At 45.3% G+C, this 18,754-nt stretch overlaps 1 protein-coding gene across 12 annotated transcripts in view; it reads right to left on the reverse strand.

Annotated features, from left to right (window-relative positions):
* Nucleotides 1–10,631, reverse strand: part of TCF7L2 (transcription factor 7 like 2) — a 179,436-nt gene extending 168,805 nt beyond the window's left edge. For 8 of the 12 annotated variants that reach the window (XM_075717864.1, XM_075717863.1, XM_075717861.1 and 5 more), the window contains exons 1-3: nucleotides 10,378–10,631; nucleotides 9,982–10,048; nucleotides 9,664–9,788 (exon numbers count right to left, since the gene is read on the reverse strand). In XM_075717864.1, coding sequence (XP_075573979.1) covers nucleotides 9,664–9,788; nucleotides 9,982–10,048; nucleotides 10,378–10,566 — 381 coding nt within the window. In that variant the 5' untranslated portion in view covers nucleotides 10,567–10,631. Of the gene's footprint in view, nucleotides 1–7,596; nucleotides 7,602–9,663; nucleotides 9,789–9,981; nucleotides 10,049–10,377 lie in introns of all 12 variants that reach the window. The other 4 variants (XM_075717865.1, XM_075717862.1, XM_075717871.1 and 1 more) reach the window with 1 other exon arrangement.
* Nucleotides 10,632–18,754: the final 8,123 nt, after the last annotated feature.

An 18,754-nucleotide genomic window follows, 5' to 3' on the forward strand; every position in this document is an offset into this window, starting at 1 on the left:
GATGTGTTCATTCAAGGTCATACCTTCCCCTGGATTCTTTAATATTGGCAAACATTTATAATAGCGTAATTTCAATAGCAGTCTGTTCAGCCTGGGCGTAGATCAATGCACCATCTATACGCTGTCTTCCAGACCTTGCCTATGTCACAGTAGTGGCCCTGGTTTTATAAATCTCTTAAATCTAATTAACCCAATGCAAACCTCTTACTGTGTATGCTCCCAAACCAGTTCACTGGTTTAACCGAGTTAAAATTATTCAGACTAGGGTTTAAAGCAGTTGCAAGAGAACCTTTATTAAATATTTGCATCAGTTAAAAACAGAGATCAATGTAGCGGCTTGTCTCTAGAATAGAAAAGCCTATAGCCTCAGACTTTTCCAGATCATTATTTAAGGAGTCACTGACTCCATTGGGAGTTTGGATGTGCTCAGAGAGATACGCCCACACCTTTTCTTGCTCTATTTTTCCCTTTCTTAAAATAGGACAACTTGTTTCTACTGTATCGACATCCAAGAATCTCTCATATTCCCCACAAAGTCCCTTTGCGGTACTTTCAGTTTGGCATTTTCTAACTGTTACTTCCAACATCCTCCTTTTGGATTTTTTTGGTGCCTCAGCTGCATCACTGTCACTAGTGAATTAAAAAGCAGAGCCTGATTTTGTTGTATACAGCACCTTTCACACCACAGATACTCTGAAGAGCCCTGCAAAGCTGTGAGATAGATACTGGTCGAGCACAATTATATATTCATACTTGGTAGCCATTAGGCATGCAATCGTACTTCCCACAGAGCCCAGGGCATTAAAACCTGTTCTGCCAAGAGGTGAAAACAGTTAGGCAGGACTAACTGTATCAGTAGGACTAACAAAATGGTTATGGGACCTTTCACACCGCAAAGAGTCCCTCCTGAATTCAGCGTCACTTCCTGGCTGAATACATGCAGGACTTCGGTACCCGAACCATCTGACCCCAAAAAGAATCTGCCCTCCCATCTCCTCCCTGCTCGCACTTCCTTCAGCAAGCAGCAAAAGCATTTCAAACAACGCAAATCCATTCTCTGCTCACCAAAGCCTACTTGTCTCCTATAATTTCTATCATTTTCCTGTCATCATTTCTCCTTTGCTGAAACCAGCAGCATATGACTCACAGAACACTCATTAACTTTTACAACTTCCATACAAATCCACCTACTCATATTAGAAAAGCAGTATTGACATGCAACACAGCCTCGGACCAAATCCTGATCCTACCAGGATGCTCTGCGCTCTGTGGGAAAGTCAGATACTGCAGAAGCAGGAGCTCATGTAGGAAGGCACCACTGGAAACGTAACTTTGGTTTGTTTTTTTTTTTCCAAGAGCGAAGGACGCCACAGAAGCAGCAATATATCAATATGACGTTTAGTTGGGTTTGGCTTTTTCAATACCTTTATCCACTTTTGAAGAAGTTGGCCATTGGTTCAAGACACACGGGGCCTGATCCAAAGCCCTTCGTTATTAATAGAAGCCTTTTTTCCACTGACTTCAATGGATCTTGGACCAGGCCCAAGGAAGACAAGATTTCACAGCAGTAAGAGTGACACACATTCTCCGCATTCAAAAAAAAACAATACGCGGCATTTACGATGTCAATCTGTACAGCGTAGTTTTGTTTGTGTTTTGCTTTTTAAAAATAGGCTCTAGGCTGTCGGATTAATGCACCCAAAAAGTCTCTCTCAAGTTGGAAGGAATTACGGGCAGATACAAAATGCCATGGTGAGATATATAATATTCCCAGTATTTCCCCCAACTAGAAAATAAAGGCATCCTCTACCGCAAGATTTCTTATAAGTTGCTGCAGCCACACTTTAAAGTGTCCCATCATTATAAACTCCTCTAGTAACAGCTACAACATTACCCATGATGAATTAATTTGTATTAATATGGCTATCACGCGCATTTCCATATGAAACCCATTGTTCTGGAGCATTAATGAAAACCTCACCAAGTGAAATAACATGGTACCCCTATATTTAGGTTAAAGAAATTTAAAATAAATACATTAAAACAGAACTGCTAATATATTTAGTACATCATAATTGGCACAGCAAGCAGAAACCCAGTTATCTTCTCAGTACGTATTTATAGCATCACCCTTCTCCATTCATTCTGCATTTTCTTAGAGAATCTGCTGTACCCTACATCTGCAATTCATTGACTTTACAATTTACCACATGTTGAGATGGAGAGGTCTCAGCTCCATTTGAATCACTGCACAAATATGCAAGTGATTTATCGTTTTAAAACTGAAGACTGCAGAAGAACGACTCCACTTTTCCTGAACATTACTCCTTCTGGCAGACCATGAACAATTACAGCGCGTACTAATTAAGCTCTGTAAATGTGCTGTGCCCTGCTAATGCCTACCAGGCCTCAAATTTAGTTGCATGAAGCCAAACTTCAGCCAGCGACTTAACTCATTCAGCACTGCCCGGTTGCCTGAGCGTGACCCCACAAAGAATAAGGGTCGATGGTTTAGCCGACCTAAAACAAAGGCGCGAGACTGAACAGATTTTGCCGGAAAGATTCGGAGGGGGGAGATGCCGGAGGGAGGGGGTGGGCAGCGTCCTGGGAACCAGAGAAACATCCTTGTTGATAACCTGTTAAAAAGGTACAATACCACACCAGCTTTGCAGCGCGGTGCTGGGGGATTTGGATCTGTCCCCGGGGGCTAATAAGTCACAGCGCTCCATTGATTAGGGAAATGCATAAAACCTTCAACAAAACTGTACAGCTATTTGTGGAAGGGCCAAATTGACAGCCCCCACATTTTTTTTAAGTCAGGTTTTACATGGCTCGTAGAAGAAAAACACATGGGCGAAGGAGAGCAGCTTTCCACCACACACATAACCCTGCCTTTTTTTCTTAAATTAGTCTCCAAGCACAACAGTAACCTACAGGGAACCTGAAATCAACTGCTGGAGAAATTAAAGCTAAAAGTAATACCTAGGCATATTTGAGTAATCGCATTATCTTGTTCCAACACACACCCCCCCAGCACAGACAAGACAGCAACACTTCAAATCTGACTGTCCACTCCAGGAAAGCATGTTTGGTGGGGAGCGAGCCGAGAATAACGAGCTTTGCTGAGCGAAGCAGTGTTTCTCCTCAGGCCCCAGACTTTCCTGACACTTAAGAGTCAATCCCCAGATCCCAAGCTTCCCCTCCAACCATCCGCTCAAGTACTGGCGTTTCCCCCCCCAGGTTTCTACAATTTCTCCTCAAGCTCCAACATCCCTCCTTTGTCCTCCAATTACTCTCCAGCGGCCTCCGCTCTCCCCGTGCCTCCCCCAGCTCCCCCCTCCCAAAACACCGCCCTCAGCACGTCCCCCCTGCTCCCCTCGCCCCTCCGCGCTGATGCGTCCATCCCAGACTGTCCCTTCCAGCAGGACGCAGGGCTTCTCCCCTAAAAACCACTTCTAACCTCAACACCTGAATTCATTCGGCGCATGTTTTCCCTTAACGTGGGCTTTTGCTGCTTTTTAAGAGGCCCTGTTTTATACGCGCAAACCAGCCTAATATATGTATTTCCAACCATCCACCTTTTGCGTAAAACCTGATGCAATTTTTTTTATTTCCTCCCCTGGCTCAGCAGTACGTGAGCAAATTAAAGGACATTTCCAGGTGTCATCTTGTCTTTAAACGCTTGCTTGTGTCAGCGTCTAGGAAATCCTGCACAATACTGCCGAGACCTCTGCAAAGCACGCGCGCTGCGCTAAACTTCTTCCCTCCTTCAGCCTGGCTGCATCACCCAGAGCCCAGCCTTTACAGCACTGCAAGCGTTAATTAGAAACTTCGGAACCTACATAAAAAAAAAGCACAAACGTAAAGCAGCAGTTGGAAGGAGGAGCAGAAATATTCTTCACTTTTGGGTGGGGGGAGAGAGAGGATTTCCATACCTTCCCCCCCACCCACCCACCCAGCACCACACTCCATCTCTCATTGCTTATAATTAGTGAAAGAAATTTGACCCACTGCCAGTGTCTGTGGACCTTGGATATTATAAGGCCAGCGTGGCGTCAAATATCTTAACATTCATAAGTGTTATAGGCTGTAAATAAACCCCATGGATTTATGACCCTGCGGTGCTTGCCAGCAAACGACTGTGGCACATTTCTTTCAGCAGACCTGTCGAGGTGCAAGTTTGCCTTTGGTTGTAAAATTAACCATTTCCTTCACAAATGTGCCCAATTAGAAGTCAAAGTTTTAAGGCTTACTTACATATTGGCCAGGACGTGGTACTGAGGAGACGCCCGGGGAGCAGAGCTTTAAACTTCCCCCCCCAAACCTCACAACCCCCCCCAAAGCACAGCTTCTCACAACAGCCCCAGTGTGGGAGCAGTGTCTGATTTCACCAAAAAAAAAAAAAAAAAAACTGGGGGGGAAGAAAAAAAACCCTAAACCGACAACCCGACTGCTTTTATATTTATACGTGCCTATCGCCAGCCCTCATTTTTGGCCGCTGTGAGGCTGGGGGGAGCAGGCATCTCCCCCCGGGCTGTGCCTGGAGAAGGATCTCCTCCCTTCCCCCAGGATAATGTCATCTGCTTCCTGTGTAGGAGAGCATTTGCTAAATCCAGGTTGTCTCATGCTTAACTGCCAATAATCCAACTTCCACATAACTCCCAGACAGCTGGGAAAAGGTCCTCAGAGTTTTTAGTCATGGTACAGAAACACACGTCCACACAAAAAATCTGCAGCTGTCCTTTTTCTCTACACCACATTTTTTATCTGATTTTGGGGCCCAGTCATGAAAGTCTGACAAATTTAAAACATTTTTACCTACATTCTGGTTTACAAGCTCCAATGAAAGCTGCAACACACTCCCTCCCCCCTCCATCTTCAGCTGACAAATCAGCACATATTTGCTTGAACAAAAAACGAAGAGGAAAGAGGGGGGGGAAAAAAAAAAAAAAAACCACCACCCCACTCAACATCATCAGTCCATGTATGAATGCATTCAAAAAACCTGGAAAAGCATCTACTGTTTTTTTTTTTTTCAGTACAGATCAGCCACTGGTGCACCTATTAAAATTGTTCGATTTCCAAAGCAAATATTATTTTTAATGAAGTGCAGTCCTGCAATTATCCTGTACACTCCAGTAACAGTACTGCATTATATTGTTTTGCAAGGTCCCAGAAACATGAAACTTTTCTCTAACTAATTTTCATAGCCCCCTAAAGAGAAGCTGATTGACTAAGCAATGCAGTATTTGCTCCACAATGAAATCTTATCAGGAAGAAGAAGGGAAAAAAAAAAAAAAAGAAAAAAAAAAAAGGAGAATTAAAAATAAATCAGCTTCTTTACCGAAAATAAGTTAACAAACACAGTCTGTTTGCCATTGTATACCAGCTATGCTAATGCTATAGCAGAGTGATTCAGCAATCTACCTAATTAAGCATGAGGAAAGTTTCTTTATGGAGGTTCCATTTGATTTACACCACAGGATCATCAGTTCTTATTTCCTAGCTTGTTTTTACACAAGTCCAGAAACTTTATTAAAAGCACGTCCATTCATTTTTTGTTTAAAAAAAAGAAAGCGAATAATTCACTCTCCATTGAATAGCTATGTATCATAAAGTACCAAAGTGCTGACATACTAAGTTGTATCTACATTATTAAACTAGTTCGTGGACGTTAATACTATAATCCATACTGCAGACATTAAACGTCAACCATAAAGATTAGTAAAGAATTAATATTGTCACATCGAGACTGAAACCTTAACATGCCAGCCATAAATATTTCTGAAGGAGATGAAAAACAATTAGCATAAATACCAAAGAAGGGCAAGAACACCTGTTCTTTTTCAGTGCGATAAGCATTTTATTGTTCTCTATTTAAAATGTAATGACCTGTGTAATTACAGTAATATTACATTGTATTGCAAGGGCTTGGAATGTCACACTTTGAAAAGTGTTGTCAAAACAATTGGAGGGAAGGAAAAAAAAGGGACCACCATTAACCCTTCACACCCCAGGGTCTACAGCTTTTGTATTAGGAAGGATTATGTTGTCTGATTCAGTAGATAAAGGAAAACATCCATTTTTCAAGTCAATTAGAGAAAAAAGTTTCTTCCTGAACGTAAAAATCTAGGCGAGGGGGCTGCTCTCCACCACAGCTATTCCCAGCTCCCAAACTTCAGGACCAAACGCAAGCTCACTCCTACAGGCTCACTCAGCAAGCACCAATTTAGGGGAAAGGAAGATGCAAGAGCACGAGTAAAAATAAGAATATCTGCCAGCAGGGTTTTCTCACATCACATCGCATCTATTTGCTCACCGAAAGCATGAACCAAGCTCTAAATTTAGGGTAAAAATTAAATACACCGCTTCTTCATTTTCCAACTCTGAAAGGGAAACATTCTCCTTAATTACCCCTAACAGGCAGCTACCCCAGTCCCTCTGCAAGCGGAGGGATGGAACTGGCACTCTCGGGTACATTACTTTATGACTATTTGACTAGACGTCTACTTAACACACATCTATTCCTAAAAGCAAACCGCAGTATTCTACCAAAAGCAAGATTAACACGCGAAAAAATCTTTGACTTCTAAAAATAAAATTACTCCTATCAAGCTTTATAAAGAGTTTGCGGTATTTAAAGCATTATTCTTGAGATAATATATTATTCATCATAAGCAGATTTTATGATACTTTATAATTCTTCACATTCCTGAAGCAGTAAAGCAGAAATTGCTGCCCATGAGTTTGCTCTTGAACAGACAATTACAGGTACATTTACAAAACACAATAATCCCACTCCACCCCCAAATAAAACAAACAAAAAAAAAAATCCGGGGAGGGGGGGAACCCCACCACAACCACACCCACAGACCTTTAAGATTCTACAACAGCAAAAGGAAAGGAAAAGCAATTTTGCTATGTATCTGCATCACCCCTTTACCTTGCATGCTCTAAGACTCAACAAATATGGCTTCAGGAAAAACTAGGTAAATAAAAATAAAATTCGTAATTACGCAGAACCATCTATACCTTTTCAACCTGTACTGAAAAAAAAAAAACAAACAGGAGAGAGAAAGATCTAGTTCGTCTGGAATTGAAAGCTGGTACAGCAGAGAACTAGAATCCACCTAAAACCAGTGTGTGACAGACAACAGCTATTCCGCTGAATCTGTATAATATTCTGCTCTCAGGCCTAAATAAACAACTTTAATTTTGCCTGGCTATAATTAAGTGGCAGGCAAACAAACCAGCATACGGAATGTGAAAGAATAAGGTTAAGAAGATAGGAGAAGGATGCTGGAGCCTGGATGTGGAAATAAGAAAATTGCCTATTGAGTGTGGAAATATCCTTTCAGAATCCATCTGATAACCCAAGCAGGCCACCTGCTATACCAACAATAAAACAACCCCTAATCTTTTATACAGCACCTTTAATTCACACAAACCCAACATTCCTATAGAGGCCTTTTTTAACTGTGGGGGAGCAAGGGGAGGAGGAATACTTCCAGGAAAGCTAACTCCTGAAGGATCCTATCTTTACATGCTAAGGGAAAAAGGACCTGTAATAAAGGTAACGAGGAAAAAATAAAGAACTGTAGCTGTTGTAAGAAAAATGCTTAAAGAAAAAAGCAGTGGAGGTGTGCTTCCTATTAGCCTACGCTTGGAACAGTGGAATGCATTTAAGGTAAAAAGGAGGAAAAAAAAAAAAAAAGGAATACAAGGCTTCACAGTTTGTAACAAAGTGATTAGTAACAAAGATTGTTTTGCCATCTGGATCCTGGTGCTTATAGAATTTGGAATTTATCACCGTCATCCATATACATGTGGTTGACCTTATTCAAAAGGAAAAAATATAATGCATTCAGCCCCTGAATTCTCCTCCCAATCATTACAATTGCAAACCGCAGTTACCCCACGCTACTGTCCCAGAAATCACCTCCTCGCAAGAAGAGCCTTCCAAACTACCAAAATAAAACCCTACCACAGCCCTCAATAGATGCAAAGTCAGAAAACCTTCCTTACCACCTCCCTGTCACTCTGCATTTACTAATCTGTGCCTACTGACGGTTTACTAAGTGAAAACAAGACTGACCCGATGTTTAATATTTTAATGCTTTAAAACACTTGTAGATCTGATACACTGAAGTTGTCCAAGCCCTCAGTCATTAGTACAGCTTCAACATCTACCAAACAGCAGATCTATTATTGTAAATTGCTATCTCGTGTTACCGCAAGGAAAAAAAAAAAAAAAAAAAAGGATATAAACACACATGGTGATGGTGGGGACGCTTCAGATTTAGAAACAGCCAGAAGAAACAAAACAACAACGCTAAACCCATCGGTAGGAATACGTAGTATTTTGTAGTCCCAGTGGATTTAGCTGTTTTAGCTAAAAATTTTGAAAAAAACCTCTTTAAAAGGAAAGAAAAGGTGACACTTGAGAAATCTGATGTCAGAGCGGAGCACGCCGTGGGTGATGCTACGAGCGGAAAAACAGCTGGGGCTGCAAAGCCACCAGCGGACCCCCAAGTTTCCTGGGATCTGGGCTAGAACTTGCTCGACCTCCAGGCACAGGCGTGCAGGCCAGCACACCCCTGCCACTGAACCCGGGGTTTAAGAAAAAAAAAAAAAAAAAACCACAAAACTAAAAAAAAAAGCCCACCCAAAACCACCACACCAGCAAAAAAAAAAAAAACAAAACCAAACAACAGAAAACCGGCCGCTTTCAGCAAAGTGTTGTTCTGCCAGCATACTTCCAGGAGGAATTTTGCTCGACTTGTTTGATTCTTTTTTGCTGTGGCCGTCGGTAGCGGAGCTAAGCGAGGCGATTTCTGCTTCCGGACTGGGCCCTCCGCTTCGCCCGCTGCCCGGCCGGCAGGGCCCACCCCGCCGGAGCCGCCGCGGCCCAGGTGCGGAGCGGCCCGGCCGCCGCCGCCCTCCCGCCCCGCGCCGGCCCGGGCTGAGGCCGGGCGCAACTCGCGGCGCCCACGGCGGGCGGGGAGGCTGCCCCGCGCCGGGCACCGCGCAGTCGCCGCCCCCGCAGGCCGGGGGGCGGGCGAGGGCAGGAGAGGGTTAAGGGGGAGGAAAGGGGAGGGGGAGCCGGCCCGGCCGCCGCGGAGGAGGGCAGGAGGCGACGGACGGCGTGGAAAAGGAGGAGCTGGGCGGGAGCGGATCCCGGGCTCGGCCGGGAGAAAATAACCCCCAGCGGAGGGGAGAGGGGAAAAAAAAAAAAAAACAAACCCAAACTCCTGGACTTTTTAAATTCATTTCCAGTTTTGTTTTGAGGCTGGATTAGGTGGCGTTTGCATTTTGTTTGGGTTTGGCTGCGTGGGTTTTTTTTTTTTCCTCCCCACCCCCCCGCAGGGGAGGTTACCAGGGCTCCAGAAAACTGCCCACAAAACTGAAAGTAAAAAAAAAAAAAAAAAGTAAAAAGAAAAAAAAAAAAAAAAGAAAGAAATATGGCGAAGTGTAAACAAACCCCCTCCCGCCGCGGCCCGCGGAGTTTGGAAAGTTTGCGGCGCGGCGCGGGGGAGGGGGCGGCGGGCAGGGCCGGGCCGGGCAGGGCCGGGGCGGGCGAGCGGGGCGGCGGGGAGCGCGGCGGGAGCGGGGGCCGGGGGGCACGAGGAAGGGAGGGAGGGGGGCAAACAAAAAGGCACTTACCGTTCTCGCCGTCGGAGAGAGCGATCCATTGGGCAGATACGGGCTGCTGAGGTCGGGGATCATTATAAAGGGATAACCCGGGTATGGTGGGCCCTTAAACAACCCTCCATCTTGCCTCTTCGCAGCTAACATGGCGGGGGAGACACGAGCGGGAGCGGGGAAGGAAGGGGGCAACAGGGGGGAGAGAAGGGAGGAGGAGGGAGGGGGAAGGAAAACTTTTTTTAGAAAGTGTCCCAAAAAGAGGAGCCGGGCGCCCGGCGGAGGGGCGGCGGGCGGTGCGGGGCGGGCGGCGGTGCCGGCCGGGCCCGCCGTACTCACCTTCCTCTAAACTTTCCCGGGATTTATCTCTGAAAGTTTCGGACCGAGGCGGGGGCCGCCGCTCCGCCTGGGAGCGAGCCGGGGGTCGGCGTGGGGCAGCCGGGGACGGGGGTGGTGGGGTGGTATTTTTTTTTTTTTTTTTGGGGGGGGGGGAGAAGAAGGGAGGAGGGGAGGAATAAAAGGCGAGGAAGAAGGGAAAGGTGCGGGGGGAAGGTGGAAGGGGAGACAAACAGAACAAAACAGAAGGCATCGTTACAAGTTGGTGCCGCGGAGGAAAGTTGGGCGCCGGCGGGAGCGGGACCCGGCGCGGCGCCCCCGGCCCGGCCGCGGCCCCGGCGAGGCAGCGCGGCCCCCGCCCGCCGCCCGAAACGGCCCCGCGGGGGGCTTCCCCCGTACCTCCGAGTCTGAGGAGCTGTTTTGATTCGTTTCTGATTCATTGACGAGAGACGACTTGACATCAGCTAAATCCCTCTCCGCCGAGGAGTTCTCGGAGATCTTCTCCTCCTGCTCCCCTTCGTCTTTGAAAGAGATCAGTTCATCGTTGGCGCCCAGGTCGTCCCCTCCACCGCCGTTCAGCTGCGGCATTTTCCTCCTGGCTCACCCCACCAGCAGCAATTTTGCAAAAAGGGGAAGGGGGAAAAAAAAAGAAGAAAAAAAAAAAAAAGAGGGGAACGGGGGGGAAAAAAGGAAAAAAAAAAAAGAAGAGGGGAGGGGGGGGAAAGTTTGCACCAAAAAAAGAAGAGTCCAAGGTGAAAGTTTCTTTTTTTTTCCCCTTCTCTTTCCTCCTGGGGAGGGGAAAAGAGGGAGGAGGAGGGGAGGGAAATGTCTCTTCTTTGCTCCTTTGCACCAGTGACTTTAGGCTTCTTCCTTTCCTTCTTCGGGATTTTTCTCTTTCTTCCAGGGAGCTGGTCGGCGTGCACTGCGCGCACACGCACTCACACCCGCGCACGCACTCGCGAAAAAATTAATAATAATAAAAAAAAATATATAGACGGGGGGGGGGGGAGGGGGGGCGCAGGGGGGAGAAAAAATGCAACAAACAAACCCAAGAAGTCAGCTGTAACGGGGGGGCAGCCGCCGCGGATATTGGGAGCCTGTGCCGCTCGGGTTTGAGTGAGTTGAAGTTGGACTGAGAGCTTTTCAGTTCAAAGGCGGCGCTGATTGACAGATAGAAAAAGGGGGATCGAAATCCGGAGGAACGGAGAAGTCTGGGATCCGGGATTATTGACAGGGAGCGAGAAACACACCAGGCACTTAATGAGATGCAGGAGGGGGCGGGGGCTCCCGGGTGACGTCTGCATAAATAAACAGGTCTGGGGCGCGGGAGGGGGAGGAGGAGGAGGAGGAGGAGGAGGAGGGTGGGGGAAGTAGGAAACTAACAATGATCCCTTTTGGCATGGGAGCGGGAGGGCGCGGGGAGGGAGCGGGCTGCGGGGGGGCGGCCGCCGGGACGCCAAACGCGGGGGGGGGGGGGGGGCGGGGGGCAAAAAAAAAAAAAAAATCTTAAAAAAAAATTTCCACTGGAGCCCGGAGCTGCAGGACGGGGGGAGTGAGGGGAAAAGCACCCAAACGAGTGCCCCTGCCTCCGCGCTGCGGAAAGCGCTAACTTTTACATCCTGAGCATTAATAAACGTATCATCTCCGTGCAGTCCGGATTCTCCTGGAGGATGCGTGCCCTCAGTGTTTGCGCACATGTGGCTGCAGGGCGGTGGGGTTTTTTAACCCGTTAACATTTTTCTTGCCACTCGTTGGAGGTAAGAAACTCCAATCATAATAAACACTGCCATATAGTAAAAGCCTGGTTTTTAAGCAGCACTTGCTCCGCGCATTTATTACGGTTGTAACACGCAGGATGAAAATGTGCGAGATCACTCGCTGGAGATCAGATCTTTCCAAATTATCTTACAGCCAGGCATAATGTTTTTCGGGTCTTGATGTGGAGAGAGAGAGAAAAAAAAAAAAAAAAAAAAAGAGGAGGAAAAGGAATGTGACTGCTAAGAAGTTAATTAGCATGGCAGGACGGAGAATCAAGGACTCGCAGACTTCAGAAGTGAAAAGTTGTGGCGGCGGCGTAAACATCACGCGGGGGAGAAAGCAAAGTGAAAGTGGGCCGGTGCCCGCGGCGGGGGGGTCGGGGGGGGCCGTCCCGGGCGCCCCCGGCCGCGGGGTCCCCGCCCGCCCCCCGGGGGCTGCTGCGCTCCCGGGCTTCGAGACGGCGTTTTTGTGAAGTCACTCGCCAGAGCTCTGCCTGCGCGGCAACAAAATGGGGAGCAGGATAATGCAGATGCGAGAAATGGCATCTGTTCCCCGAATATAATGTGGTGAGGGGAAGGGGAAAACAAATTGATCTTCCAGCAGTGACAAATTGTAACAATGGACGAGTCAATTGGAAACTTTAACATGGGCAAGGAACAAAAGGGGGAGGGGGGGGGAAGACAGTAATTTCAATGGGAATTAGTAAATTGCCTAATGGAGATGGTGTTAGAAAGCAAGGGGCAGGCTGTACTAAATAATCCAAACATTCCTCCAGAAATCTAACCTGCTGCTCGTACTAGGGGCCATTCAGCACATAGGGTTTCCAAAACAAAGCCAATTTGTCATGCAATATTTAGAGAGTTTGGGGGTTTCAGCTAAACTGTCTTCTATAAAAAGAATAATAAAAATAATAATACAGAGATCGACAAGGCTAACACGAATTCTCAGGCATTAAAAAGTTCACATAGAAATTTGCATACTAAAGGGAAAGATACAGACAAAATAGAAATAAAAAAATCACTGCAACTTACAACTTTAATATTAATCAGTAAAGCAGAAGTAGAGTGAAAGGAAGCATGAAAAGAAGTAAAACAAATGTGTACATTTAATCAGACAGGATTGCATAGGACACAAAGAACAGGGCTAATTAGTCTCAGCAGGTAGGGACTAACCTTCAGACTTCATAAATAAATAAGTCTGTGAACAATGTCTAAGTGGGAATATGGAGACAGAAAAGGGATTATTTCAAGACACCAAGTAAAAACATGAAGAATGAAATACTTCACTGTTAACTCAACGTACAAATGCATTGAACAGTTTCTTTTTCCACTGGCCTTTTGACTAACTTGCTTTTTGCTTTCAGAGATTTTTCTAAATAACTGTCTGTGGGCACGCACACTCCCCATTTGCCCCTGTTTATGTACTTCTGTCTTTGCTAACTAGTGCCTTGCAGAGTGACACCTTAACAAATATTCTCCATTTTTGTTTGCCTTTTGATTTTTAAAATGCCTTTATACCCCAGAACAATATGAGATTAGAAATACAAATGTGACAGACTCCTATTTACTTTGCATGGCCATGTGTTATAATTTGATCCAAATGAACAAAAACAGTTGCACAGTTTTGTTTTGTTCTTCAAAGATCTTTTTACAATCTGCTGTGTTGTTTTTTTGTTTTTTTTTTAAAACAAGTACACTTTTGCTTCAGTCCCAATGTAGTTCCTAACTCCTTATTAAGCATCCTCAAAAGTTGGTGTTCAAGACAGGCCCAGTCCTTCCCCAAAGCCTGATTCTGTAGAGCCTCACACGCGAGTAACATCTCTGACAGACTGGTTGTGAGGATGGTGATACACCTGGACTACTCGCGCAGGTAATGCTACTCACCTGAGTAAGTGTTGATAGAAGGGAGCTCAGCGGTTTTCGCACCAATGCCACGTGGTGGTCCTAGCTTGGCTCTGGTGGCTTCTGGCTGGAAGGCCGAGGGGCTGTGCCCCAGCTGTGGAAGGCGTTGCCCCTGCACGTTTGCACAGCTGGAAATTTGCCACCACAGTGGACTCAGAGGAGCTCCATGAAGGACTGGGAAACTGCTTTCTAGCTTTCATGGCAACGTCAAGTTCTTCCTATTGCAAACTTCTAGGGTTTTGTTTTCAAACTACAGCTTATAGCTAGCTTGGTTTTGAACTCCAGCTATTGTTGATGGTTACTAAGCTGACATGGTTTAATTAAGGTAGTACAAGTCACTTAGGATAGATTATGCGTCTTATTTGTATAATTTTCCTTTGTGTAACAGTTCTTGTTCGTACTCGGGGAAGTCAGAGCTCTCCAGGGGTCAACAGCACCTGTTGAGCAGTAGGTTCTCAGGTGGTACCTTAGATTAAAAAAAAGTGTAGTGTTTAACAATGAAAGAAACACAGTATTAAAAAAAAAGTCAGGCTAATCCACTGCATAAAACATGATTTATAGTTTGGATACCCTATTTTAAGTAACAGCTGGTGAGACAAAGCCATGTGCTCCAAGTTCAGTCTTCAAGAGATGTTGGCTTTCTTGTCAAAGCTGACCTGTAGCACACATGAAGTGGAAGTGCCTCTCCAAGCTTTTGGAATGCTCACAACTTGGTACAATATATCAAATGCTGAGCAATGGGTTTTGGTTACCAACAGTGGTGTCACCATTTTACACTTTGGCCCAACATTTTGGTCCCAAGAATGCTGCAGAGCCTCATGAACAGCAACGGCGAAAAAGCATGTGAGGTTCGCCTGCTAGTTCACATTGCAGTGAACTGGAGAGGGAAGAGGCTGACCAGGGGCAGCCAAAGAAATTTATTGTTTTATGGAAAAACACATTGGAATCTTTAATGTCTCACCAGAGGCCCAAGTCTATATTGGAGAAATATGGTCTGCTAACTGCCAGCTGGATCTCCTGGCTAATGTTTACATATCTGGGGTGACACATCTGTTTTCATGGTATTCTCCGAAAGGTCCCAATGTAGGTTGCAATGTGTAAAATTCAAGTTATTTATTTTGGAAAGATAAAAGGACTTTGGTTGACCAGGCTGGGATTTGAGTATAGAGCTCGAAGGAGTCCGTATGTTTACAAATAATCTTGGATCATTAAATCTGCTCTGAATGTCAAAAAAGATTTCAATATTGAAAAGGTTCCAATGACATGAAGCAAACACATCTGTCCAGTGCCTTACCAGTACTGGCTCTTCCAAAGTTAGCAAAGAGGGGAATTTTTTTCTAGGGCAGACAAGGTGACAGCGTGAAAACACAGAAATCTTTCTGCACAGGCTCCTTTCTGCAGTCATTTGCATTGACCAAAACAAGCACACGTGAAAATTCAAGAAAGCTATCAGATGCGAAAATATCGACAACCAACCAGATTGCGGTGCTGCTACTAGATTTCTTTGTGACTTTAGATTTTGCATATGCTGACCAGGTCACGGTGCATCATTTGAGCAATAGGTGTGGGCTTTCTATCTGCCCTTGATGGAGAAACACTGGAAAATTGGGTACCAAATACCCTTGTGTGTTGTTTGTTTTCAACCTCGTATCGCAGCCTAATGTCTTTGAATCTGCGCTCTGCTTCCCAAGTCATGGCTATGGCTCAGTAGGTACATACTTGCCATTTAGCATCTAAACCACAGCTGTACCTCTTGCTTTTGTAAGGGATAATTCTGTCTAATAATAAAATTGTTAATGGGTAGAAATATGCATTCATGCAGGGATTATTCACACTTTATCATGAGGTGATATCAAGCACTATAGGAGTGAACGACAAGAAATAGGCTTCTGAAATACAGAGCCCTCCATAAATATACCATTTTTATTGACAACATGTCTTTTAACCCTAATAGTAATGGAAGAAATCCAATAAATGAAACATTTACTGCATAACTTGCCTTATTTTCGGGTGGTGTCTGATTTCTTTCTAGCTGTCTCTAGAAGATGTTTTTAGCCTAATTTGCTCCCTAGAAATTTCACTCACTAGAGTTATACATCTATGACGTTTTATTGCCTGAAGCCAAGTCTGAATAAGAACTTTCTTAAGATATACTTATCCTAATGCCAGTCTACAAGAACTGGGCTGCTTTAGTTTGATTTATTTGTGCAACAGAGATATATGTGCACCTATATAGATGGCCATTGCCTCAGACTGGATCTAATATTCCAAACAGAAGCAAATAAATAAACCCAGCAAGTTTAGCCATGTTTAGTTATAAATAGACACTCTTAAACTAGTCACACTTAGTTTTGTATTTATATGTCTCTGTTTTCCAAACCAACCAAAACAGTAGTCCATTACATTTACAAAATACCCTCATTTCACAGGAAAGGACTTGAGCATAGGTGTCTGTAAGTATATGCGCACAGGAAAACATCAAACACTAGCCAGATGCAGTATGCTTCTACTATCTAAGAAACACAAGACGGCATTTAAGGAGCTGGAGCACAGAGGTCACTGGCTGAGATTGCAGACCACTGCCTGGCTGGTTCCCTGTGCTCTTCTACCTGTCGCCTTTGGCACCTACTTGGACAGTCAGCGCTTTGGAGCAAAGGCCCTGTTTTTGTTCGGTGGTTTTGCTGGGATACTGGCCCCTAAAACAGAGTTTGTGGACGGTGTGGCGATACAGATAATAAATTTATAATAATTTGCCTTGCAGTAATGCAGCATCAGTGAGGGTGGTCTGGTAGGTGAGCTGTGGCTGAGAGCAGATGGCGGTAAGCAGCGAACCTAGCAAGCTTAAGGCACGAGCATGCCCTCAGCCAGAAGTGACTGCCCTTTCAACTGACACACAGTAATTAGCTGTGTATGCATTTGTAGTCTGTTGCAATATGAGGTAAAAGGGATTAGTTTTGCAATGGTCTAGGAACACGAACATGTGCCAGCTGCATTCCAGCTGTAGGGGTTCTGGCTGATGGATGGCAATAGTCAGCACAGGGGTAGTAACTTCTTAAAACAATCAAGTTTAACAACATAGGATTATCTGATCATACCATACAATCACAGAACCACTCCTGTTGGAAGGGACGTGAAGACGTCTCTAGTCCAGCCTCCTGCTCAAAGCAGGTTTAGCTCTGAATTCAGACCCGTTTGTTTAGGGTTTTGTCCAGTCAGGTTTCAAAAACCTCCAAGGACAGAGATGAGACAACTAAGAGTTAGGACTTTGCGTTTGTTCTTGTTGAATTTCATAATGTTCCTGTTGGCCCATTTCTCCAGCCTCTCTAGGTCCCTCTGGATGGCAGCCCTGCCCTTGAACATGTCAGCTGGCCGTTCCAATTTGGTGTCATCTGCAAATGTGATGACACCTCCTCCAGGTCACTGATGCAAATGTCAGAGGACAGGTCCCATGATAGGCCCCTTTAGTACTCCACCTGCCACTGACAGCCAGGGGTTCAACCCATTAACCACTGTCCACTGAGCTTGGTCGTCCAAACAGTCTTTTACGCATCTAGTTGTCTACCCATTCAGACTGTAGTGTCCTAACTTGGATGCTAAATTCTGCTCCCCTGAAGCCTCAGGTTTGTTCTCCACTGCTTGTCTTCTTCACTCCCGTCAAGGTCGCGAGCTCCTTGTAGTCATTACAGCCAAGGCTGCTGTCAATTATCATATCCCTGTCCAATTCTTCCTTGTTTCTGAGTAGCAGGTCCAGGAGACCATCACCCACCCTTTGGCCATACAACATCTGTGTTAAGGAGTTTTCCTCAACACGTTCCAGAGACCTTCTGAACTTGTTGCATCCCACTGTCTTGTCCTTGCAGCTGAAGTCAGGGAGGTTAAATTCTCCCAATAGCACTGTGGACTGTGATCTGCAGACTCCTAATTGTTTAAAGACTTGATTGACTTTGTCACCCCGATCAGGTGATCTGTAACAAACCCATCACACTGTTACCCTTACTGGCTTGTCCTCTGATCTTGACCCACAAGCTCCCAAACAGCCTGTCTCCTGATGCCATACATTCATGCTGCTGCTCCATATAGAATGTACACCCCCTGTTTTTCTTCCCTGCCTGTCTTTCCTAAACAGCCTATATCTGTCCATCACAGACCTCCAATCACAGGAGTGATCCCACCGTGTCCCAGCTGAGCTATCCTCAGACCACAAGCAAGTCAGTGCATTCCCTTGTGCCCCAGTTTTTCTCCAAATCAGTCCAGTTAGGTTTCACGCTCTTCAGTGCACCACAGTTTCTTGCCCCATGTTTTTATGTCCCAAATACCTCAGATCTTCAGAGCAGCCTATGGCCACCATCATAATGCAGTCAGAAAGGGTGACAATGGAGGCTGACCGAGACAACGTCATTTTGGGCTAAGACAGGAAGTTTTAATTTAGGCTAGGAAGGGAATGAGTACTGTGTTTCCTGCAAGGCCAGAGTTAAACATCCAGCTCAGCCCCCAGCCAGGTCTGCAGGCTGGCAGCCGCACTTCCACAAGAAGTGCAGTCCTCCTGGGAGTGACCAAAGGCTCAAACGCAGATTTTCATCGTACAGAAAACTACAGGAACGTATGATTTCTTTTCTCCACGGAAGCAGTTGTTACCAGTATTTTGCACAGAGCCACCTCTATGCCACTGCATGTGCAAACAAGCTCCTGACACTGAAAGTTTACAATCATATTAATTAATAGTTGATCTATTAAAGCATAAAGAAAGTAAAAAGGTTCTCAGGAAAATCCTTCTTAACTTCTCCTTGAAAGTATTTTAGTAGCTTGACCAAGCCATTTATAATTGAGACATCTACTGTATTTTACTATTGCCTAGCCAATAATTTTCTGATTAATAATTCTGCTTTAAAGGTTGTTTTGGTCTTTTCTTTCCTTCCTCCAGCTCCTGAAGCGTATGTCTTCCTTTTTTTCCTTCTTATTTGGCAAAGGCCTGCCAACTACATGAAGCGGTTTCAAGTCAGCCTAGGAGATAGACAGCGTCCTGCTGAAGGAGCAGAGCAGTCTCTCTCTCTTTGTAAAATATCCTGCCATTTATCAACAGACAGAGGTTTTTCTTGCAACAAGGAATCTGAGCTAGC

The sequence above is a fragment of the Pelecanus crispus genome, chromosome 10 (assembly GCF_030463565.1).
Source record: "Pelecanus crispus isolate bPelCri1 chromosome 10, bPelCri1.pri, whole genome shotgun sequence".
NCBI classification, from domain to species: Eukaryota; Metazoa; Chordata; class Aves; order Pelecaniformes; family Pelecanidae; genus Pelecanus; species Pelecanus crispus.